Here is a 26378-nt window from a genome sequence, read left to right on the forward strand (position 1 = left end):
CAGTTTCTGCTCGATGATTTTGCGTTGTCGTGTGTCTCGAAGGCCGCCTTGGAGAGTGCTTACCCGAAGATCGGAGGCTGAATGTCCTTGACTGCTGAAGTGTTCCCCGACTGGGAGGGAACACTCCTGCCTGGCGATTGTTGTGCGGTATCCGTTGTCGCAGTGTCTGCATGGTCTCGCCAATGTACCATGCTCCGGGGCATCCTTTCCTGCAACGTATGAGGTAGACAACGTTGGCCGAGTCACATGAGTATGTACCATGTACCTGGTGGGTGGTGTCCTCACGTGTAGTCTTTTCAGTGATTCTTCACTTACAGAAACTCAGCACCCACGGACCAGTTGAACCAGGAACACTCCTCGCCACGATGGACGTCTCGGCACTCTACACCAGTATCCCCCACGATGACGGCATCGCTGCGACAGCCTCCGTACTCAACACCAACAGCCAATCCCCAGACGCCACCCTACAACTCATCCGCTTCATCCTTGACCACAATGTCTTCACCTTCGACAACCAGTTCTTTACCCAAACACACGGGACAGCCATGGGGACCAAATTCGCACCCCAATACGCCAACATCTTTATGCACAAGTTCGAGCAAGACTTCTTCGCTGCACAGGACCTCCAACCAACGCTATACACCAGATACATCGACGACATTTTCTTCCTATGGACCCATGGCGAAGAATCACTGAAAAGACTACATGATAACATCAACAAGTTCCATCCCACCATCAAACTCACCATGGACTACTCCTCAGAATCGGTTTCATTCTTGGACACACGAATCTCCATCAAAGACGGACACCTCAGCACTTCACTCTACCGCAAGCCCACGGACAACCTCGCGATGCTCCACTCTCCAGCTTCCACCCTAACCACGTTAATGAAGCCATCCCCTATGGACAAGCCCTGCGAATACATAGGATCTGCTCAGACGAGGAGGAATGCGATGGACACCTACAGACGCTGAAAGACGCCCTCGTAAGAACTGGATATGACGCTCGACTCGTCGATCGACAGGCCACAGCGAAAAATCGCATAGACCTCCTCAGAAGACAAACACGGGACACAACCAACAGAGTACCCTTCGTCGTCCAGTACTTCCCCGGAGCGGAGAAACTACGCCATGTTCTTCGCAGCCTTCAACATGACATCGATGACGACGAACACCTCGGCTAAGGCCGTCCCCGCGCCACCGCTACTCGCCTTCAAACAGCCGCCTAACCTCAAACAGACCATCGTTCGCAGCAAATTACCCAGCTTTCAGGAGAACAGCGACCACGACACCACACAACCCTGCCATGGCAACCTCTGCAAGACATGCCAGATCATCAACACAGATACCATCACACGTGAGGACACCAGGGACATGGTACATACTCATGTGACTCGGCCAACGTTGTCTACCTCATACGTTGCAGGAAAGGATGCCCCGGAGCATGGTACATTGGCCAGACCATGCAGACACTGCGACAACGGATACCGCACAACAATCGCCAGGCAGGAGTGTTCCCTCCCAGTCGGGGAACACTTCAGCAGTCAAGGACATTCAGCCTCCGATCTTCTTCGGGTAAGCATTCTCCAAGGCGGCCTTCGAGACACACGACAACGCAAAATCGTCGAGCAGAAACTGATAGCCAAGTTCCGCACTCATGAGGATGTCCTCAACCGGGATCTTGGGTTCATGTCACGCTACATGTAACCCCACCTGACGTAGAGTTATCCAGACTCGAGTCGTCGTTGGCTTGTTCTCTCTCCACGGATGCGGCCGGACCTGCTGTGATTTCCAGCAAAAAAAAATCTTCTTTTTTCATTGTTCTTTGTTTTTTGTTTTTCATACAGACCCCAGCATCGGCAACATTTGACCCCTGGTGACCCCACCTCATTGTTTTTTGATGTAATGTTTTCCAGACTGACCTGTTTGGACACCATTCGCACCTTTTGATTGCTGTGATTATCTCTCTGCCGAGGTGGGATAAAGGGCAGTTAGAAAGATTACCTGTAATCATCTGGCAGTGTTCTTTGACTATATTTGCTGTGCCTATATGCATCTCTTCACTTCACCTGATGAAGGAGCAGCGCTCCGAAAGCTTGTGATTTCAAATAAAGCTGTTGGACTATAACCTGGTGTTGTGTGACTTCTCGCATTTGTCCACCCCAGTCCAACACGGCATCTCCACATCATAGGAATGAGGATAGCCACTTGCAATAAAGCATTCAATGTCCCAATTACCCTCTATGTGGGGAAAAAATCTCCTAAATTCACTCTTCATCCTTGGCCAGCACCCCTTTTGTTACTGATTTGCCAACCAGTGCAAACATTCTTTCTGTTTATCTGAGTAATCTTTGCTAATTTTGAAAACCGCTGTTAGATCTCCTTAACTTTGTGTTTGGGAAAGGGGAAACCACAATCTTTCTCCAAAGCTATAACCTGTCATTCCTGGTATCATTTGCTGTACTGTATCTTTGACTTCAGTGCAGTACTAAGGGAGTGCTGCACTGTTGGCTGTGCTGTACTTTAAATAAGTTCAACCGAGGCCCCGTCTGCCCCCTCAGGTGGACGTAAAAGATTCCATGGCACTATTCGAAGAACAGGGGAGTTCTTCCTGGTATCCTGACCAATATTTATCCCTCAGTCAACATTTAAAAACACATTTTTTGTTCATTTATCTCATTGTTATTTAGGGCCCTTGCTGTGTGCCAATTTACTGCCGCGTTTCCCTACATTACAACAGTGACTACACTTCAAAAGTACTTCATTGGCTGTAAAGTGCTTTGGGACATCTGAGATCATGAAAGGTGCTATAGAAATGCAAGTCCTTTCCTCGCTCTCGCTCTCTCGCTCGCTCATCCTTCAAATAATGGGGTGCTCAGAACTGCAAGTAATATTTCCAAACTCTGTTCTAACCAATGCCTTGTACAAATTCAACATTACCTCCTTGCTTTTATATTCAATGTACTGTACTTATGAATAAAACCCAGAATTACATTTGCCTTTTTACCTGTACTCTTACCTTTTTAAAGATTTATGTATCCTCATTCCTCATTGCGGTTCAAGAAGGCGGCTCACCACCATCTTCTCAAGGGCAATTAGGGATGGGCACTAAATGCAGGCCTAGCCAGCGACGCCCACATCCCATCAATGAATAAAAAAAGTGTCTCAGTTCCTCTAAGAATCTTTATCATTTAGGTTATACTTGCCTTTATTACACCAGTGTGATGTTGCTATTTTTCACACCAGGCATCCTTGTAGCCTTATTAAGATTGCCAATATATGGGCAGTTTTGTGCTGTTGTCCTATATCTAAGTAACCATTGAAGCTTACCAAACTTCAAGAAGGACTATTGCAGTTTAATAACTTCAACCTGTTGTAGAGATGTTTCTACTGCGCCTTCAAAATAGCTTCTCTGCATCCTAATAAGAATTCTAGCATTTCTTCATGTCTTCTTTAGTTGCTTGGTATTTTTGTAGCTGCCTCACCATGCAGGGAGAACTGAATTAAGGTAGAAAGGACAACAGAATGTGGAAATGCATCATGTCCTGGTAGGTGCAGCTTTTTCCTACTGATAATGCAGTTCCTTTCCACTGTCAGGATTGGTAGTGACCCCTCTCTCTCTCTCTCTCTCTCTCTCTCTCTCTCTCTCTCTCTCTCTCTTGCCCCCCCCCCCCCACTTCTCCAGAGTTGTTGGAACATGAAATGCTTTGCCATGGGTGTACTAAAGCAGAGAGAATTCCATTTTGAAAGGAAAACATTTGAAGCAGAGAAAGGTACAGGATTATGGGGAAGAAGGACAGTGGGATTAGTTTTGAATTGCTCCACTCAGCAGAGACATGATGAGCTGAATGGCTTCCTTCTGTGCTGTAAACCTGTTTGATTCCCTATGATGCAATTGGAATCTACTCACTAAAGCACTGTTCAGAACAGTGTACTTTAAAGGTTGCCCAGAAATTCTGCAGTTCAGAATGGAGCTGATGTGATGAGGGGATTTGGCTTTGTAGCAGTCTGTGGGTCAGATAGCTACCTAAATGAAATATTGTAACACCGTGTTTGCATTGCAGTTGGCGTTGCATAACCAAGCACACCCACTCTTCTCTTAAAAAATATATGTAACTATGTAGTTCCCTCCTTGAAGGTGTGCCTTCTATGGGTGCTTGAACAAACAGACTGAGACTTGTGAAATATCTGACACACTGCACATTCTCTCCACTTCCTTCTCTGAAGCTTTCCCCAATAGACAATAAAGAATCCTTTTCTTTATATATGTATTTCAAAAGGCTCAAAAGTTACCAAAGATGAAAGCTTATAAAATGTGCTTAAGAAACATCAACATTTACATGCTAAAGGTAAAAATAGCTCATTAAATAAAGGAGGAGCACAACTGTTTCCAGCGGAATGAAGAGCTGCCTCTTGAAGTTGCTTTTCCACATACCTTTGGGTGCATTGTGGCCTGAAGAGCAATATAAACAGTCACCTGCCATATTTTGTTTGACCATGGTCAACCGTGTGAAACTTGAGAAAACTCTGGTGGTTATTAAGTTCTGGCAGAATTCTGGGAACAGTGGGCTGTAGTTGGCTGCGCTATGGGCAAAGTGGAGTGGGACCCAATGTTGAAGTTCTTTGGATAATTGCACAAGCAAGGATGGGGTTATGGGAGTACTAAAGGAGAGAAGCAGGTTGGAAGCAGGCCGCAGGGTATGAGCCCAGGTTTGACAGCAGCCAGACATTAGAATGGAGCATAGGTGCTGTCCCAGAGCACAATAGATAGTACTGTGGCAGAGTTGGTGGTAGCGGTGCAAAGCAAAAGCATCAGATACTGTAAGATGATATGTAAAAGGCACAGCCAAAGAGCCTATGAAGATGTTTTTAAATAGGGAGTACTCTGTCAATAATGGAGTATTTTTGCCTGTAGTTTCTGGGTTTTCCTTCTACTGTGTTTCTTAGCTTAAAAATGGTTCTTTTAAGAAAGATACCATCTTGAAAATGGCTTCTGCAGCTGTATAATGGAAGAGTGGTTTCTATTCTTCTGGCTCTTCACAAAATATATAAGAAAAATTCAGTCAAGTAAAAGAGAGATGTTTTGGGCAAACGGTCACCAACTGCTAGAAATAATTAGCATGCATCTAATAACCAATAACATGACATCTAAGGATAGCCCTGATTTAAACGGCACTTTACAGTCACCAATTGTAGCTATTGGTATCATTTTTGTATGTGTTCTGTAGTCCATTGTTTGAATAAAATAACTGCTGGAAGTGACGTTCAGAAAAGTTATCTTGTTTGGTGAGACAAGGATGCACGCCATCTTGAGAGTCTGGAGAACCAATGAAACATACCCAACATAGGGCAAGCAAGTGTTCCCCCAAGCTTTTGGTAATAATAGACCATAAATGCTAGGTTGAAAGTTAGTGGCATGGGTTGGTTTTTATACTGTTAGAAGGTTCTCTGTTCCATTCACAGCCTCTTCCTTACAGATAGGTCACTAGTGTGAATCTGCTGCATCTTTCTCATCTGTAGTACAGTACGTTGGTATGCATCCAGGCCAGATTGCAGTGGAAACTGCTAACTGTTGGTCTGATGAGATCAGATCCTGTTGGCATCAGTTGTTTCAGATGTTTAGTCCACTGTATTAAATGCTCTACTTGTTTCCTATAGAATCTAAACAAAGGCTTATTCTGATCAGTGTTATTTGGCATCAAGGAATTTCATCTTGTTAGAACAATACTGTATGGATGCATGCTAATTATTTCTAGCAGTTGGTGACTGTTTGCCCAAAACATAACATGAATCTGGTTGGGTAAAGGGTTTAAAGAGGCACATGTGCATATTGGGAAACAAATTCCCAATAAGAGATTGCTGGTAATCAGATTTTTTTTTAATCCACCATTTGTAGGTTTAAAAACAAATGTGCTCGTCAGCTGGAGGAATTTTGGCATTGTTGAGTGAGACACTTTCCTGTTTCAGACACAGTGACCATAATTCTTCCCTTCAAAGTTAGAAGTTGTGGAATGGTGTGAGGAGGAAATCCTGGACTCTGCTAGGTTTTTGGGAGGTGGAAGGAAGGCGGACAGACTTTGGGAGGCAATGGGGAGAGGAATACCTAGGCCTGGGAGTACTGGCATGAGATCTTGGGGTTTGGCAACAGTTTCTGGGAGCAGGGGCCTCCAATTCAATATTGGTACACTTGAAGTGCCTAAAAGCAGCTTCATGTCACAAAGCAGATTGACCATTGGGGAAGTCAGGTAGGGTGGGATGCCCAATTGCAAACAGATTGGGTGGTGGCTTAAGTAGCAGGCAGGCATGCAGCAGATTCAGTAGTTGAGTAGCTGGCAGCAGCAGGCTGAGGGATGCTCGGTTTATAAGGATTTGGGAGGTGGTTTCAGATTCTTCTTTCGTATGGTAGTAGCAAATCAAATGTCAATATCCAAGTCAGATATCCAGGCCAAAGCTTCCGGTGTAACAGTGTGGATATCTTGTATCCCTTCCCTCCCTTGACTTCTCTGTCTCCATTTCTGGGGATAGCATCGACAAACATCCACTATAAGCCCACCGACTTCCACAGTTACCTGGACTACACTTCCTCCCACCCCGTTTCCTGTAAGGACTCTATTCCAATCTTCCAGTTTCTCTGTCACTGCCCCATCTGCTCTGACAATGCCACCTTCCATACTAGTGCTTCCAATATATCTTCCTTTTTCCTCAACTGAGGATTGCCCCCTACTGTGGTTGACATGGCCTTTGACCGTGTACGTTCCATTTCCCGCACTTCTGCTCTCGCCCCTTCCCCATCCTCCCAGAACCACGGTAGGGTTCCCCTTGACCTCACCTTTCGCCCCACCAGCCACCACATTCAACGGATCATTTTCCGCCGCCTCCAGCGTGATCCCACCACCAAACACATAGATACATAGAAGATAGGAGCAGGAGTAGGCCATTGGGCCCCTTGAGCCTGCTCTGCCATTCAATGAGATCATGGCTGATCATCCAAACTCAGTACCCTGTCCCTGCCTTCTCCCCATGTCCCTTGATCCCTTTAGCCTTAAGAAATATATCTAACTCCTTCTTGAATATATTTAATGAATTAGCCTCAACTGCCTTCTGTGGTAGAGAATTCCACAGGTTCACCACTCTCTCTGGGTGAAGAAATTCCTCTTCCCTGTCCTAAATGGCTTACCCCTTATCCTTGGACTGTGACCCCTGGTTCTGGACTCCCCCGCCATCGGTAACATCCTTCCTGCATCTAGTCTGTCTAGTCCTGTTAGAATTTTACAAGTTTCCATGAGATCCCCTCTCATTCTTCTAAACTCCAGCGAGTATAAGCTCAATCGACCCAATCTCTCCTCATACATCATTCCTGCCATCCCAGGTATCAATCAGTCTGGTGAATCTTCGCTGCACTCCCTCCATGGCAAGAACATCCTTCCTTGGATAATGCGACCAAAACTGCACACAATACTCGGTGTGGTCTCACCAAGGCCCTGTACAACTGCAGCAAGACATCCTTGTTCCTGTACTTGAACCCCCTCGCTACAAAGGCCAACATACCATTTGCCGCCTTAACCGCCTGCTGCACCTGCACGCTTACCTTCAGTGACTGGTGCACAAGGACACCCAGGTCTCGTTGCACTTCCCCTTCTCCCAATCTATTGCCGTTCAGATAATCATCTGCTTCCTGTTTTTGCCACCAAAATGGATAACCTTGCATTTATCCACATTATACTGCATCTGCCATGCATCTGCCCAATCACCCAACCTGTCCAAGTCATACTGGAGTTTCTCGGCATCCTCTTCACAGCACACACGCCCACCCAGCTTTGTGTCGTCGGCAAACTTGCAGACTAATTCCCTCGTCCAGATCATTAATATATATTCTGAATAGCTGGGGTCCTAGCACCGATCCCTGCGGTACCCCACTAGTCACTGCCTGCCACTCAGGAAAAAGACCCGTTTATTCCAACTCTTTGCTTCCTGTTTGCCAACCAGTTCTTTATTAAAGTCAGTACCTTGCCCCCAATCTCATGTGCCTTAACTTTACACGCTAATCCCTTATGCGGGACCTTATCGAAAGCCTTCTGAAAGTCCAAATACACCACATCCACTGGTTCTCCCTTATCTATTCTACCAGTTACATCCTCAAAAAATTCCAGTAGATTAGTCAAGCACGATTTACCTTTTGTAAATCCATGTTGACTTTGTCTGATCCTGTCACTGTTTTCCAAGTGCTCTGCTATTACATCTTTTATAATGGACTCTAGCATTTTCCCCACTACCGATGTCAGGCTTACCGGTCTGTAATTCCCCATTTTCTCTCTACCACCTTTTTTGAATAGTGGGGTAACATTAGCTACCCTCCAATCCATGGGAACTGTTCCAGAGTCTATAGAATTTTGGAAGATGACCAGCAATGCATCTACTATTTCTAGGGCCACTTCCTTAAGTACCCTAGGATGTAGATTATCAGGCCCTGGGGATTTATTGGCCTTCAATCCTGTCAATTTCCCTAACACAATTTCCCTACAAATACTGATTTCATTCAGTTCCTCCCTCTCATTAGACCCTATGTTCCCTGACATCTCTGGGAGGCTATTTGTGTCCTCCTCTGTGAAGACAGAACTGAAGTATGTATTTAATTGGTCTGCCATTTCTTTGTTCCCCATTATAAATTCCCCTGATTCTGACTGCAAGAGACCTACGCTTGACTTCACCAATCTTTTTTCTCTTCACATATCCATAGAAGCTTTTACAGTCAGTTTTTATGTTCCCTGAAAGCTTACTCTCATACTCTATTTTCCCCCTCTTAATGAATCCCTTTGTCCTCCTTTGCTGAATCCTAAACTACTCCCAATCCTCAGGTTTGCTGGTTTTACTGGCCAATTTATATGTCCTCTCCTTGGATCTTATGCTATCCCTAATTTCCCTTGTTAGCCACAGTTGAGTCACCTTTTTTGTTTTTTTATGCCAAACGGGGATGAACAAATTCTGTAGTTCATCCATGCGATCTTTAAATGTTTGCCATTGCCTATTCACCATCAACCCTTTAAGTAACATTCCCCGATCAATCGTACCCAACTCGCGCCTCATACCATCGTAGTTTCCTTTATTTAAATTGAGGACCCTAGTCTCTGAGTCAACTATTTCACTCTCCATCTTAATGAAGAATTCGATCATATTATGATCGCTCCGACCCAAGGGGCCTCGCTCAACAAGATTGCTAATTAATCCTTTCTCATTACGTAACACCCAGTCTAAGATGGCCTGATCTCTAGTTGGCTCCTCGACATATTGGTCCAGGAAACCATCCCGTATACACTCCAGCAATTCCTCCTCCACAGTATTGTTACTAATTTGGTTAGCCCAATCTATATGTAGATTAAAGTCACCCATGACAACTGCTGTGCCCTTCTTGCACGCTTCTCTAATTTCCCGTTTAATGCCATCCCCAACCTCCGCATTACTGTTTGGGGGTCTGTATCCAACTCCCACTAATGTTTTCTGCCCCTTGGTATTTCTCAGCTCTGCCCATACAGATTCCACATCATCAGAGCTAATATCCTTCCTTACAATTGTGTTAATCTCTTTTTAGCCAGCAATGCTACCCCACCTGCTTTTCCTTTTTGCCTGTCTTTCCTGAATATTGAATACCTCTGGATGTTGAGTTCCCAGCCTTGGTCACCCTGGAGCCATGTTTCCGTAATCCCAATCATATCATATCTGTTTACATCTATTTGCCCAGCTAATTCATTCACCTTATTACGAATGCTCCTCGCATTAAGACACAAAGCCTTCAGGCTTGGTTTTTTTAACTCTTAGATCTTTTAGAATTATTATTTACTGTGGCCATGTTTGATTTAAACCCTTGATTTCTCTGACTGCCACGTTTGCTTTTCTGCTTCCTGTCTTTTGCTTCTATCCTTGTTTCCCTTTCATCTGTCTCCCTGCACAGGTTCCCAACCCCCTGCCATTTTAGTTTAAACCCTCCCTCACAGCACTAGCAAACACCCCCCCCCTAGGACATCGGTCCCAGTCCTGCCCAGGTGCAAATCATCCAGTTTGTACTGGTCCCACCTCCCCCAGAACTGCTTCCAGTATCCCAGGAATTTGAATCCCTCCCCCTTGCACCATTCCTCTAGCCACGTATTCATCTGAAATATCCTTCTATTTCTACTCTGACTAGCACGTGGCACTGGTAGCAATCCTGAGATAACTACCTTTTTTGAGGTCCTATTTTTAAATTTACCTCCTAACTCCCTATATTCAGCTTGTAGGACCTCATCCCGGATTTTACCTATATCGTTGCACCACGACAACTGGCTGTTCACCCTCCCCTTCCAAAATGCTCTGCAGCCGCTCCGAGACATCTTTGACCCTTGCACCAGGGAGGCAACATACCATCCTGGAGTCTCGTTTGCGGCCGCATAAACACCTATTTATTCCCCTTACAATAGAATCCCCTATTACTATAGCTCTCCCACTCTTTTTCTTCCCGTCCTGTGCAGCAGAACCACCCACGGTGCCAGGAAGTTGGCTGCTGCTGTCTTCCCCGGATAAGCCAGCTCCCTCAACCATATCCGAAGTGGTATATCTGTTTGAGAGGGGGATGGTCACAGGGGACCCCTGCACTACCTGCCTGCACCTACTACTCTGCCTGGCGGTCACCCATTCCCTTCCTGCCTGTGCCGCCTTTACCTGCGGTATGACCAACTCATTAAACGTGGTATCCACGACGTCCTCGGCATCGCGAATGCTCCAGTATGTATCCATTCGCAGCTCCAGCGCCACAATGCGGTCTGCCAGTAGCTGCAGCTGGATACATTTCCTGCACACAGGAAGTGTCCCTGATTTCCCACATAGTGCAGGAGGAGCATACCATGGCGCCGAGCTGTACTGCCATGACTTACCCTTTTACTTTAATTTGAATTAATTAATTAATCAAATCAATCCCACCAATTGCACTACAATTAAATGATATACTCAAGGACCCTTGTTTACCAGCAGTCCCTGCTACACAACAGAGGCCTTAGCAACTATAACCCACAAAATTTAAGTTTGGAAAAAAAGCGAGAGAGAAATACTCGCCAACGAATCGCTTACCTGCTTTCTGGTGACGTCACACTTCGGTTACTTTTTACTTCTCTCTCTCCTCTCGGTGACTCTCTGCCTCTCGCCGGTCCGCCGCTCAGCTCCGGTCCCAGGCCTCCTCTCTGCACTCTTTTTATCCTCCTCTTGCTGACTCTGTGCCTCTCCGGTCCGCCGCTCAGCTCCCATTCCTCCCCTTTGAGCATTCGGAAGGGACTGCTCCCTCCGCAACATCCTGGTCCTCTCCTCAATCACCCCCAACAGCCCTTCCCTTCCCACGGCACCTTCCTGTGCAAGCGCAGGAGATGCAACACCTGCCCTTTTATCTCCTCCCTTCCCACTGTCCAGGGCCCCAAACACTCAGGTGAAACAGCGATTTACTTGTACTTCTTGCAGTTTAGTATACTGTATTCGCTGCTCACTATGCGGTCTCCTCTACATTGGATGACTGCTTTGCGGAACACCCCCATTCAGTCCGTAAGGGTGACCCTGAGCTTCCGGTTGCCTATCACTTTAATTCCCCACTCCACTCCCACTCTGACCTCTCTGTCCTCGGCCTCTTGCACTGTTCCAATGAAGCTCAACGTAAGCTCGAGGGACAGCATCTCATCTTTCGATTAGGCACTTTATATATAGCCTTCTGGACTCAACATAGAGTTCAACAATTTCAGATCATAACCTCTCCACCTATTTTTTCCAGACGGCAGCTGTGGATGATTCTACCATTCCCATTTGCAGCATTTCACCACTCCTGCCTTCCACCCCATCACAGACTGTCCCCTTTGTTCTTTTCTCCCCCGCCACCTCCGCCCCCCCCCCCCACCTCCCCTGCCTCTGCACCTGGTTAAAATCTGTGACATCTCTAACTTTTTCCAGTTCTGACAAAAGGTCACAGACCTGAAATGTTAACTCTCTTTCTCCACAGATGCTGCCTGACCGGCTGAGTATTTGCAGCATTTTCTGTTTTTATTTCAGATTCCAGCATCTGCAGTATTTTGCTATTGGATATCTTGTAGGTAGGCTGCCTGCGCATTTCCTCTGAGGGTAGTGCTCAATGATGTGCTCCAGGGTTTGATTTGGAGCTCTACAGTTGCATGATGGGATGTTTAATCTTCTACCTATGGAGATGGTGGCAGCATCTACCATGACTGCTTCTGAGGCGGTTGATGGTTGTCTACTGCTTGCGAGGGAGGTTTGATCCTTCAGGTTCTACTATGGGTGCTCTATAAGGAATCCATCTGTATGTCACCGTTCTTCCAACCATTTCGCCATTGGTCATCAATGCTGAGGGGAGATCGCTGAAGGGCTTTGGCGACAGTCCAAAATGGCCTTCTAGATTTGAGTAGGGTAGGTTGTTCAAGTCAGTCTGGATCGCCATGTCTTTGTTGGTGTAGTGGTTGTATTCTCTGGAGACTGCATATTCGCAGGACTCTTTCGGGCAGGTAACTGCTGTAAACGTTGAATAATTGGGTGCCAGGACAGAACCCTGTGGGAGTCCGTTGTTCAATGTCGTTCTTCTGGGTGCCATTGTACAATACGGAAGCGTCGGTTGCTAAGCATGGAGTTGTTCTGCAGGGTAAAATGGTGGAGAGCTTGAAAAGCAGTCCATTCTTCCATATTGTCATACGCCGCTGACGGGTCCACGAGTGCTACGGCGGTCTTGAGCTGGCACTGGAAGCCTGCTTTAATATGCGTTGTTAATGCTACCACTTGGTCGCAGCAGTTATGGCCGCTCCGGAAGCCCACTTGCTCCTTGGGAATGGTTGCCTCGGTGATGGGGACTAGTCTGTGGAGTAGTAGCCTCTCCGGCACTTTATAACAAGTGCAATGTAAGGTTTGAGCTGGGGGATTGCGAGTACTTTGGGAAAGTAGAGGGTGGGATAGAGGACTGAATAGTGAAGCGGCAGAGAGTAGCAGTAAGTCATTAAATACATGGTATATTGGCCGCTAGCGTTGCAAAGGGGTGAAAAGTTTCTGGTAAATTTCCGGAATTTTTCCACAGGAAGTTTAGCTTGGGAATTTTGCCCAAAAAAGCACATGCTCGCATAATTTTTTTTGTATTTTCATTTTTTTCACAGGTTCTCAAATTTACTAACAGAGATGTAATCTTAATTATTAAGAATTTCTTAATATATGTTTATCTTCTTGGCTTGTTTTAATAATTATAAGTTTTGTGTGTGACTGAACAAATGTGTCCTGATTGGTTGGATGAGCGCTTAGCTCCCTCTATTGGTGTAGTAGCATCGTGCGTGCACAGGTCATGCTTCCATCACATGGAGCATCAGGAAAAATTTACTCACCCCGGTTGCAATCGCGCTGATCGACTGCAGTTCGACACAGAGACAAATGCCCTTTATTTCTCTGCATAGAACAATGCCACGTTTACTGTCTGATGTGTGGAAGCATTTTACCCCAGGCATTAAAGATGGAAAGACTGTGTACATGTGCAAACACTGTACAAAGCCGTATACAAAGATGCAGCAGCATTTATCCAAATGCAGCAACGTCACTCAAAGCTCTCGGCAGTCAGCCCAGAGTTCCTTTGCTTCCATTCAAGAAGATGATGGTTCACATTCAACATGAGGTTCCTTATCAGCAACTCCTGGCCCACTTGGAAGATTCTTCGATACAATGGATAACCATAGCCAGAAGAATGCAGATGAGTGCTTTGCTCGAGCTGTATATGCGACAGGCTCACCCCTCATGCTCACAGCCAATGTGTACTGGAAGAGATTTTTCAATGTTATTTGCCCTGCATACTGTCCTCCCATCAGACATGCTTTGTCTACTTATTTGCTGGAGGCTGAGTATAACAGAGTCCAAGGAAAGCTCAAAGAAACAACAGAGATGGCAGACTGTGTTGCAGTTATCTCAGATGGGTGGTCAAATGTACGAGGGGAGGGCATCATAAACTACATCTCCACTCCTCTCCCAGTGTTCTTCCAAGAGCACAGACGCAAAGGACAACAGACACACAGGCACGATAGCAAAATACTGCAGATGCTGGAAATCCGAAATAACAACAGAAAATGCTGGAAAAACTCAGCAGGCCAGGCAACATCTGTGGAGAGAAAATAGAGTCAACGTTTCGGGTCAAACCCTTTGTCAAGACTGGAAAAGCACAGGAAATGAAATAGATTAAGAGGCCAGGCTGGGAGAGAACAAAAGAGAAGTGAAGAGACATTAAGAGGTATTCAAAACGAGACGAGATGGTGATAGGACTAGTGGAGACAAAAGACGGCTCTAGATTAGGTGTGAAATGTGCTGGCAGAATGAGACAGCTGCCATGTGGGAGAGAAAAAAAGGTGGGGGAAGGGCCAAAACAAAGGTGTGGATAAAAAATAAGTAAAAATGTAATGGGGGCCGAGGTTATGATCTGAAATTGTTGAACTCGATATTGAGTCCGGAAGGCTGTAAAGTGCCTAATCGGAAGATGAGGTGCTGTTCCTCGAGCTTACGCTGAGCTTACGTGGAACAGTGCAAGAGCCCGAGTACAGCGAGGTCTGAGTGGGAATGGGGTGGTCAATTAAAATGACAGGCGACCGGAAGCTCGGGGTCATCCTTATGGACTGAACGGAGGTGTTCCACAAAGCGGTCACCCAATCTGTGTTTGGTCTCCCCAATGTAGAGGAGACCACATCGTGAGCAGCGAATACAGTATACTAGATTGCAAGAAGTACAAGTAAATCGCTGTTTCACCTGGAAGGGGTGTTTGGGGCCCTGGACAGTGGGAAGGGGGGAGGTATAAGACACAGGCGCATACATTGCTGATGAGCTGAAAGCGGCCATCAACGATCTTGGATCACAAAAGGTCTTTGCAGTAACTGACAACGCTGCGCATATGAAGGCTGCTTGGGCTCAAGTGGAGGAGGCCTACCCTCCTATTACGTCTATTGGGTGCGCAGCTCATGGGCTCAACCTGCTCCTCAAGGACATCATGGGTTTGAGAGCCATGGAAACACTGTACAAGAGAGCCAAGCAAGTTGTTAAGTATGTCAGGGGATAACAGGTAGTTGCAGCAACCTACAACTCCAAGCAAACGACAAAGAACAAGAACACCACACTGAAGCTGCCCAGCAACACTAGATGGGGTGGCGTTGTCACAATGTACAACAGTCTTCTGGAGGGTAAGGAGTCGCTGCAAGAAATGGCAATATCCCAGTCTGGGGATATGGAAACCACCATCAAGAAAATACTGCTGGATGATGTGTTTTGGGAGAGAGCAGTTAGTAGCCTTAAACTACTCTCACCAGTAGCATCTGCAATTGCTCAGATTGAAGGAGATGATGCTGTCTTGTCAGATGTTCTCAGGCTTTTTGCTGATTTAAAAGAACAAATCAGCATTACCCTACCCACATCCCTGCTGCTCAAAGCAGAGGAGAAGGCAATTGTTCAATTCATACAGACGCGTCAAGAATTTTGTGTCAAGCCGATTCATGCTGCAGCATACATGCTGGACCCAAAGCATGTTGGGAGGCCAATGGTTTCTGGAGAACAGATCAACAGCGCTTAGTGTGATTTCTACCCTCTCACGCCACCTCAATCTGGATATGGGCAAAGTTCTGGGAAGTCTGGCAAAGTTCTCTACCAAGCAAGGTCTTTGGAATGGGGACGAGATATGGGAATCATGCAAGCATATCAGTGCACATACCTGGTGGAAGGGACTTTGTGCATCTGAGGCCCTGTCACCCATTGCATCGGTGATACTCCAAATCCCACCTTCATCAGCGGCCTCTGAACGAAACTGGTCACTTTTTGGGAATACGCATACAAAGGTGCACAACAGGCTGACTAACGCGAGTTCAGAAACTGGTGGCTATCTGGGCGAACCTACAACTTATTGAGCCAGATACCGAAGTGTCCACCACACAACTAGACAGCGACCGGAGGAAATGGACACGTCGGAGTCAGAGAATCAGTATAACCTAAATAAAGTTTTGAAAGCCTGTTTTTATTTGTATGGAACTGGCCCAGAAATTTGGGTCTCCACGAGTGAGTACGCACGGGGTACTCACCCGTAGGCCCAATGGAAGTGCCGGTTTCGTGCATGCACTGCGCATGCGTGGGAAACCGGAACTTCCGTTCCCTTGAAAGAAGGGGTTTAGAGGTGGAACGCGTGCACCAGAGAGGCAGCACGTGCACATTGAACTTGCGTTGTTTTTCCGGGAGGGTAAGTCTCCAGGAGTTACACACACAAAAAGCAGGTGCAAGGCCTGCTTTTAACAAGGTAAGTGGTGAAGTCATTAAAATTAAAACATTTTTTCCACAGGTTTATTATTTTTAAATACTTTAAAGAAAGGTAAGTTTATTTTTAGCCCCGTTAGAAAATGTAATTAATTTTTTCAAATTTAAATTATTGTTTAAAATAGTTATTTTATATCATTTATAGCTATTTTAATAAAAATGTGGTTTTAAAAAAAAAAAAAAAAAAAAAAATTATTTGAAGTTTGTGATGTTTTGGGGCTTATTGTATTTATGGTTTTGACAGCTCTTCCTGTCAATTTTATGAATGGGCATTCCCCTGCTACCATTGGCTCTCCATGGCCCACGTGATCCCAGGGGACGCATCGAACTAACTGCGTCCCTGGGATACGCAAACACTGCGCGCCGGCAGTTAGAGCAGGCCCAGGATCGGAATTCCATGCTGGCCCACAGCTCAACGGCCGGAGTGCTAGGTAATTTCTGGGCCATTATTGTCAACAAAACACAGGTGATGGTAAAGTTGTTTATCTGAATCTTTCTATATTCAACTGATTTGTTTTTTTCTTGGAAAAGTCTATCATGTAGTTATGATTTCTGACTTTTATGTTATCTGAGCTAAAAATGTAACACTTGAGATTGTAAAATTTTTACCTGAAAATTAATTTTGCACCTTTTCTAATGTGGAAAAACTCAAAAGAGCACCATGCAGAGATGTACTCTTCAGCTATGAGTCAGCTTGTCACTGCACTGACAAACATTTACTGACATATGATGGGGAAATTCTGCACAAGCTCAGATTGCACCATATGCCTGAAGCTACCAGATAACTCTGGATCAGAATATCAATTTCAAGCTCAAGCTGTTGAGAGAGGCTGTGATCTTTACAGAAAAAATATTCATGAAGCTATTCCAACACATGAAAGACAATTTTATACTGAATTTATATAGTTATATATATATATGTGTATGCAACTTTCCCATACTCGCCAAGCTTTGGACAAAAACATTGTTAAAAATTGTTCTGAGCATTTGACTGGTTTGCTGCATTTCTTTTATTCGTAGGTTCTCCTGACAGATAATTCAGGGATTGGTTTGTTTTCACAAGTCTTCGGTAATTTGTTGCCTGTCGACTCTGTTATGATTTGTTGCTATTTTGCTTTGAGAGGATCAAAAAAGTGTGACACTCCTAACAATTGCTTGCACACACACACACACACACACACACACACTATGGAGACTGCACTTACTGACAGCATTGTTGATCTTTATTATCTGGTGCACTAAACTTAGAAATACTGCTTTATTTATCTAAAAAGATGGTGAAATATTGTCTCTCAGTGTAGGAATTTTATCCAGCACTGCATCAAGATTCTTGCTTCCAGTACCAATCTATTAAAATAAGCTATTAAAATATAAATGTTAAATAGTGATCAGTAAGTATGTCTCCAACATTTTTTTGAAAGTCTTAGATCTTTGGTTTCACATGGACTTGAGCACCTAATCTGTGTTGACTGTTCAGTTTTATCAAGAACTGTACGGATCAGTTTGTATCTTCAAAGTTCTAATGTTACCACAAATGGAGACCATACTGACTAGCAAAATGAGAATAATAATCTCGTATTCTAAACTCGCACACATTTTGTAGTTTTTGTGAGCCGAATGTTTTAGTGGTGCCCTACTTGTAAAAGGGACACTTGTCAGCAATTGACTTATTTTGTGGCAAATACCACTTACTGGTTCAAACAAAATAGAACAAATGGCGACAGAGATTGACTTAGTCTTGTGAATGGTGATCGTTCTAAAATTAGTTTTTGTGACTCAGTATGACTATTGAAATGTGGATAGTGGATATGTAGATGCATATTGTTAACTAATCCTGTCTTGATTCAACTAAATGATAAGGACCAAGGCAAAAGCAAGCATGTGTAAGGTTGTTCTGTCTGTGTACGCTAATTTTAGAGAAGTCTCACTTCAAAACTGGTTTGTTCAACCTATTTTTAATTGTTTTTATTCAATATTGGCTGCAAAGAATATGGACCATTCAACTAAAATTACAAAAACCTGTATAAAATATTGGGATAAAATGTGTGCTTCACTAAAGATTAACTAAGCATAGACCTGCAGTTTGAATAGAATGGATCAGTTGTATTGTCGTGATTACTGGTTTTCAGTTACTATAGCGAGGCACATAAATTTAAAATTGTATGGACCGTAGCAAATATTTTTTTATGCAGTATGTACAATGAGAAGTTTTCATTGTTCATTATATGGCCATCAGTTTTTAATTTTGCACTTTTTTCCTGCACTCTTTCTCCACCCGCCACCCCCCCCCCGCTGAGACTTGCATGCCGTCATATTGTGAACTGTTACAGTACAGCTTGTATGCTTCTGTGGATGCAATCAGCACTGTGTTCTGTGGCAAACCACTAGGAGGCAATTTTGAACTTTGTCACGTTCTATGCCTCCCACAGTGTTTTTTTGGCAGCTATGAATAAGATGATGATGCACTCTACACCAGCTCTGTTGCCTACTGTAGAAACCTGCAAGCTGTGCTGTCACTCCATGCCTAAAAATAGGTACTTAAACTTTAGCAGGAACCTCATAAATACTGAACTGTTGCTTTGTTGCATATTAATGTATGTCATTCAGTGTCTTTTGCCAAAAGCTCAGGAAACATCCTGATGGGTTGAAAAAGCCTGAACCCATCAAAAAATACTTGAACACTTCTATTTTTCTGAGCACATCGCTAAAAATTCTTTGCAAATCCTTTGAGGCCCTATTACTTTCATATTCACCCCACAGTACACCTCTACAATAACATTTTCTAACTTTATTACTCAAAAGCAACCCCACACTTAACCATGAGCTTACATCCAGTAATGTTCAGTGTTGGGAATCCTAATGCCTTGGGTTCAGAAGCTTAATGCAAACTGATCAAATTTATAGACAAGACCAAGGCAGTTTGGGAACTACAATGTAAAACTTTTTCTTGAGATGTGGGTGTTGCTGGCAAGGCTGGTATTTATTGCTCATCTCTAGTTGCCCTTGAGCAGCTTGATACAATTGGTCACTTCAGAGGGCAGAGTCAAGCATGTTGGTGTGGGGCTGGAGTTACATAAAAACCAGATTGGGTAAGGATGGCAGGTTTCCTTCCCTAAAGGGACATTAGTGAACCAGTTGGGGTTTTATGACAATTTGATGCTTCATGGTCACTTTTACTGATGCTAGCTTTTTATTTCCAAATTTTAAAAAAAATCGAATTTCACTTCTCAAACTGCCATGGTGGGATTTGCACTCTCGGCCTCTGGATTATTAGTCCAGTAACATAACCACTATGCTATTATATCTATAATGTAATATCTAAGTGGGTGGAATAATTGCACATGAAATTTGATATGGACGTGTAAAATAGGAAGGGAAAAGGTGATTCAAGCACTCCAAACGGTGTTGCAATAGCTAAAGATGAAGTTGAGGTACTTCGGGATTTTAGTAGGCTCTCTGCTCAACATGGCCAATCACTGCAAAGCAAACCGAATGCTGAACTATATAATTAAGAGTATATAAGTAAGAGGAAATCATGCTCAAACGGTATAGTGCCCCACTCAGACTGCCTAGTGAATTCCATATCCATTTCGAGTCACCAGAGATACAAGGGAGATGTTCAAGCCCTAGAAGTGGTTCAAGAAAGAGCTATGAGACTGATGCTTAGTCTGAGACAGCCATGACCAAAAACTTGGGTTTTTGAGCCTTGAAATGAGGCAACTGGGAAGTGACCTCTTTATAGAGGTATGTAAGACTGTAAATAAGGCAGTAAAGGTAAATTCCGATTTTTACTTCTAGCTGAACTGCAACACAGAATATGACTTGAAGCTATTTAGATCCCTGATTCTTGCATGCTCAGTTTCATACCTCTGAATCAGTTTAGGACCAGTATTGCACAGGTTAAACATATAATCCATCCTATTAACAGTTTTCAAATCTCTGCCAGAGGGATCGTTTAGGTATTTTGCTGAAAAACGCAACAGGGAAAAAACGCAAGTAATTGATCCCAAAGATTTTTATTCATCTTATGTAGCCACAGTGCTTGTAACTTATCATCCCTGTCCGGTATACCAGGGAATCAGTCCATAGAATTCTTGATTTCAAACAATCCACCAGCATCAGGTAAACTTTATATAAACTAATTATTTCGCTCGTAAAATTACAGTAGTTCTGTACATAATTCCAATACTAAATTAGTGTTGAGTGTATACGGCTCCTGAGAGAATAATAAACCCATAATCCGGAGCTCTAATTGCAGTGACTGTTAAATTCTGTTTTTAAAACATGGGATTTTATTGGTCTTTTGGGGATTGTATTCTGTGATGTTTTCATTTACTTAGATATAAGACGATGGTTTATTTATGTTGCTTTTTTAACTGAGTAAGCTCTGTTTTTATAAGATTCATGGGGGGAAAAATTGGGTTGCTTTGCGCCTCCCCAGGGGGTGCTAACGGGGCGCAAAGGCCCGGGCGCGGCACCGCTAACGCCTCTCGCGAAATTTTGCAGGAGGTTCGCGGTAGCCAGTAGCGCCCTGTGGCGCTGCGCCTCCGGTGATATCATCGCTGTGCGCAGCACCCCGCTTGCGCCCCAGCTGCAAACTTCAGTTGCGCCCCCTGACCTATCGCCGGATGATATGTCAGACAGGGTCAGGGTGGCGTTTTTGCAGCCGTGGCGGTGCAAGTTAAGGGGCAGGTGTCGGGCGGCCATTTTTTTGGCCACTTTTCAGCACCTGCCCCCTTCCCCTTTTTTTATTCGGGGTGCCAGCCGTGATCGCTCAGCCCGGCCCTCCTCTTGAGAGCCAGGCTGCTTTCCTGGCACCCTGCTCCCCGGTGGTCCAGCAGGGTCCCGGTGCACACAGCGCTAGGCCCCTCCCCTTTAATCAGGGGCGGGATGCCTGCAATACTGCAGCGCTACGTGGTGCTGTTGCACGTACCACCGTGATATTCACTGGTAGCGTCCCAGGAAGGAGGGGGAGTGCTTCCAGTAGCGCCGTGCCTCCTGCTTGGGGCACTACCACTGAATTTATGACGTAGGGGTACTAAGTTTTTCGGGGCGCTAAAAGTAGCACCCCGGCGAAGTTAGCGCGCCAAAGGGGGCGCCACTGAATTTTTGCCTCTAGGGTTTATACCAGTGTTTTGGGGGATCAAGTGAATCATGAAAACCATAAATCATATTATCTCTGCCCATAATTCGACACTTGGGCAAGGGGAAAGGAGGCACAACAACAGAGTAGCTAATATAAAAAAAGTGTTTTTGTAGCTACATTTTTGGATGCCTTGAATTCAGTCCCACAATGTAAATAGGATGAATTTGGAGCACCAACATCTTTAATATATTGTCAAAGTGCTTCCAATGAATGCAGTCCTGCAATATAAATCATCATTCTTTTTCAAGAAGTTGCCTAAATATCTAGTTGTGAATGTAATTGGTTTTAGGAATAGGTTTGGATTGAGGTGATGACATGCTGCTGGGCCAAAGGGAGGGATATTGCCCGGAGAACAGCAGGCCAGGATGGAATAATTCGAGATGAGAATATGACAAAAGCAGATATTTTATCGGAAAAGGTTCATGCATTTTCTTTTGCTATAACTTAAGAAAAAGTAAATGTGAATTACAAATTGGCTTTGATAGCTGCCTATAAAATAATTCATTTGTCTTTGGGAGTGGCAAATGCATGAAACTATACTGATTCATCCACATTTTCTATGAGATGAGCTGTCTGCAAGATGCAGACAGTTCGTTGATGTGTAGATTAGCCAGGGGGCAGAAGCTTTTAGCCTAAGTTCTAATTGAATTATACACACAGTATTAATTAATAGATATAAGTGAGGCCTGAATGAGCTGTGAACAGAGGGATGCCACATGATTCTGTGAGGAGGTAAACTGTTGTCTGAATTTTAAGGACCTGTCTTTATTCAGAGGTTTTCTGTACTGTAAAAAATATATGGCAATCTTTCGCCATATTGTCAGTTCATAGGAATTGCAGTGCCCACCGAGAAGCTTTAGCAACAGGACATCTATAAAAGACACTTTCCTCCAAAAGCTTTGCTGACTAAAATCGCCAAGCTCATCTTGTCTGAGGCCCACTTCCTGATCCCTTGATCCCATTCTCACCAAACTTTTGACCACAAAACTGCCCTTCATGGGTCCTGTGCTAGTTGATGTAAATAGTTCTCTTTCCTTTGGCATTGTCCTCCTCCCTTTAAAAACTGACATCCTTGACCCCCTTCCTCAAAAACCCCACCTTTTAAACCCACTGTCCTCAGTAACTACTGCCCCATCTCCATTGTTCCTTTAATCTTTGAAGTCCTTGAACATGTTGTTGTTTCCCAGATCCATGCCCATCTCTCCAGCCCCCTGTTTGAATCCTTCTATCGCATCAAAATGGCTTACTAAAGCCACGAATGACATTCTCTGTGACTGTGGTCTATTATCCCTCCTCGTCGTTCTTGACCTGTCTGCAGCCTTCAGCACAGTCTACCACACCATACTCCTCCAACGCCTTTCACTCTATTGTCCAGCTGAGTGGAACTGCCCTCACTTGGTTCCACTTCTATATGTGCTAGTAGCAGAGCATCTCCAGCAGTAGCTTCCCAGGCCTGCACTGTCTCCTCCAGAGTCCGCGTCAAGGATCTATCCTTAGCCCCATTCCTTCCTTATCTATGTGTTGCCCCTTGGTAACATCATCTGCCAAGACATGAGATCAGTTTCTGCATTTACACTGGTACCCAGTACTGCCTCTCCACCACATCTCAACCCTCCATTGCCTTTGTGCTGTCGGACTGCTTGTGTGACATCCAGGCCTGGGTGAGCCATAACCACCTTCAGCTAAACATTGGAAAGACTGAAGTAATCATCTTTGGCCAACGCCACAAACTCTACCCCATGACTGGTTCTGGTGTCTTCCCTGGCACATATCAAGCGGAACCAGATTGTTCATAACCTCAGCATCCTGTTCGAACACAAGTTGAGCTTCCAACCACATATCCTCTCTACCAAAGACTGTTTACTTGCAACCTCACCTCAACCCATCTGCTGAAACCCTTTATAGAGGCATCTGTCGCCTTGGACTGAGTCACCCCAGCACACTCTTAGCTGGACTCTGCTCCATGCTCTGTAAGCTTCAAAACTCTGTTGCCTATATCCTTTTCCATAGCATCCTGCTCGCTCATCACCACCTCCTCTCCCTGCCCCCCATTCTTGCTGCCCTACTTTGGCTTCCAGCCCCCTAATGCCTCAAATTTAAAATTCTCATCCCTATGGTTAAATCAGACCATGGTTTTGCCCCTCCCTATCTCTAAGCACCTACAGTCACTGGCAATCTTTCCATTCCTCTTAATTGCACATCCCCCTTCTCAGCATTATTTGTCACCTATGTCCCACATTCTTGAAATAACCTCCCTAAGCTACTCCCCCAGCCCCTTAAAACCTGTCCCTTTTGACCAAGCATTTGGGGACTCCTCCTCTGGCTCGGCATCCTTTTCTCCCATGCACCTCTATGATGCGGTTTAGAAAGTTTTTCTACATTAAATGCACTATGTGCATGCAAGTTATTGAAAATGGAGCTACATGATTGACAGTGCTGTATGTCATAGCAGGGCACCCACATCTTTGGTTATATGGGTGCAGAATTTCTCTCCTGCCATATTTTCCCCTGGTTTGTGTCTCAAATCATCTCACCCTAATTAATTTGCAGTTTGTTAATCCCAATTCATTTCACACATTTGTGGGGCTGAGGTAACATAACCCCAGTCATGTCGGCCATTTGTGTGACTGATCACACGCATAAATACTGCCCTGCTGCTTTCAGTGTTGGCACTTTTATTATTTGTGTCAGTGAAGTGACATATCTAGCTGGCACTGTAAATTTTAAACTTCACTCTTCCTGTGTCGTCAGATCAGTTACTGCATCTTGGTTCCATCGTGCCTGCTGTTAGTAGCCTCTTGCAAAAATTCCGCCGATTGCACCTGGGGCCACAGTCTGTCTGAAATATCCTCAAACATCGTGGATATCTATCAAACTTTGCAAAGGTCCTGCTGGGATTAATCCTGTGGATTGAATCCCTATCGAGGATTTGTGGAAGAAAAGATTGTTTTCTAGCTATTTCATTTTATAGAGTGCCATCAAAAATGAGGGTTCTGTTGATCAAAAAGCCTCTTCCAGGATTATGAATTTCTCTGAGAAAATCCCTCGGCCCAGAGGATTCTTTGTGCTGACGCACTTGATGTAAACTGCTACTGTACTTAGATTGAATTGTCACTGGAGTGGGGTGAATATAATTTTTATGGCCCACGATCAGATGTTGTGAAATGCACTGTTACAGGAAGATGTGGAATTTTTAGCAACTGATTTACATGCACTCCTTTTCTAGATAAAATAATTCTGCTTATTCCAGATATACATTATATCTTGCAATCATTTTGAAGTCTGTATGAGTCGGCTTTGATCTATACTATGTTTTATGCATGCAAAATAAATATTCCAATACCGCAGCAACAGACTACTTCTTATGTCGGGCTAATCCGCTTGGTTGATGTACTGTTTCCTTAGGAAGGAATACATAAATTGCTCTAGTTATGCAACCATCCATCTACTTATTGCATAGATACTAGATTATTGGCAGGGCAAAAGGTGAGGGAACTGCGCTGAATGACTCCGAACTCAACCCAGAGCTTCTCACTGAGGGAATATACTGTATATACAACATTAAGCACAATCTATATCCAGTGATCCCATCTATCATGGCACATAATACTGAAATAATGCATCACTGTCTCCAGGCCAACAGTATAGCCATATGTACAACCCTGTAATCTGTGCATCAGTCCCTGGTGACATATATAGTTTTCAATGCTTGTACGTGTATTTAAAGAAAACTGTATGTATATCCTATAGAAAACACAGATTCCCGGTTCCTTTGCCGAAATAATTTCCTCTTGCCTTCCATACCTTGCGGGTTGAGGAGGAAAGTGTAACCAAATTATACAAATATTGCCAGCAATTTATCAGAACAGTAGTTTTGCTTCCCATGAGGAGGCACTGTTTCTCCACTATAAGGAAGTGCTGTTCCTAGATTCTGGTAGTACAGCACCTTTGGCATGAAATGATGCCCATGCCTATATGCTTGCCTTGTAACTAAACAGGACTTTTTACTGAAATCCTTATAGTAGATGGAGATGCCCAACTGAAGTGACTGAAATTTGATCGGAACTGAAATTTGCAGTCTTGGTTCATGGGATGAGAACTCTGATCTGGTTAATGTATTTGGTACATGTGTAAACCACTTGTTTAAAGGACTGTCTGAGGATAAAGTGAAATGAAGGATGCTTGAGTTACATTTCTGGTTTTTGTGCAATAGCCTAAACCTAATTGAGTGGAGGAGCCTCCCTCAAACTAAAGGGAAATAACTTGCCTATAGAAATTGTGGGTATAATTTTAAATATATCTCTATCTCTATATATCTCTATCTAGACCATGGAAAGGGACTAAAGTTGTGTTGACACATAGTCTCAAATGTGATTAATCTTTTATTGCCTAGGATTGAATTTTTGATTTTAAAAAAGGAGAATTTTTAATGGCCTGTATTTACACCATGTGCATTGTTACCAATTCGACCTTGCTGAGATGGTGTATTTTTACCCTGCTAGAGAAATGTTTTCATTGCTTTGAAATCTAGAAATGTGCTAACCTGCACCTTTTCCCCTACTTTTGAACTTAGTAGGTGATTCTCTTCTGCTTTTTTCTTTCAGGCACAGATTTCTTTCTTGCAAGGGGAGAGGAAAGGCCAGGAGAACTTGAAGAAGGACTTGGTCAGAAGAATTAAAATGCTTGAATATGCTTTAAAGCAGGAAAGGTGTGGCTTTTAACATTTTTATTCACGCTGTAATCTAGTTAAAGAATGTAGTTTAAAAAAAAAAGTACTTCAGTAGAATAAAACGCTGCTTTATAAAAATGTCCCTTTGAAGTTTCCCGTTACTGTGAAACAAATATTATAAGCTTTTCCTATAGGTTTGTATCTCGTTAAACTGATTTCCACACAATGTTCTACTGGTTTC

General features: G+C 44.1%; 1 protein-coding gene across 2 annotated transcripts in view; it reads left to right on the top strand.

Annotated features, from left to right (window-relative positions):
* The window catches only part of strn (striatin, calmodulin binding protein), a 127845-nt gene that overhangs the window by 24512 nt on the left and 76955 nt on the right, over positions 1 to 26378 (top strand). For both annotated transcript variants that reach the window (XM_085996734.1, XM_085996735.1), the window contains exon 2: positions 26073 to 26176. In XM_085996734.1, the coding sequence (XP_085852860.1) occupies positions 26073 to 26176 (104 nt within the window). The remainder of the gene's footprint in view (positions 1 to 26072; positions 26177 to 26378) is intronic.

The sequence above is a fragment of the Somniosus microcephalus genome, chromosome 9 (genome assembly GCF_052327205.1).
Source record: "Somniosus microcephalus isolate GS21.2 chromosome 9, FLI_Smic_1.0, whole genome shotgun sequence".
NCBI lineage: Eukaryota > Metazoa > Chordata > Chondrichthyes > Squaliformes > Somniosidae > Somniosus > Somniosus microcephalus.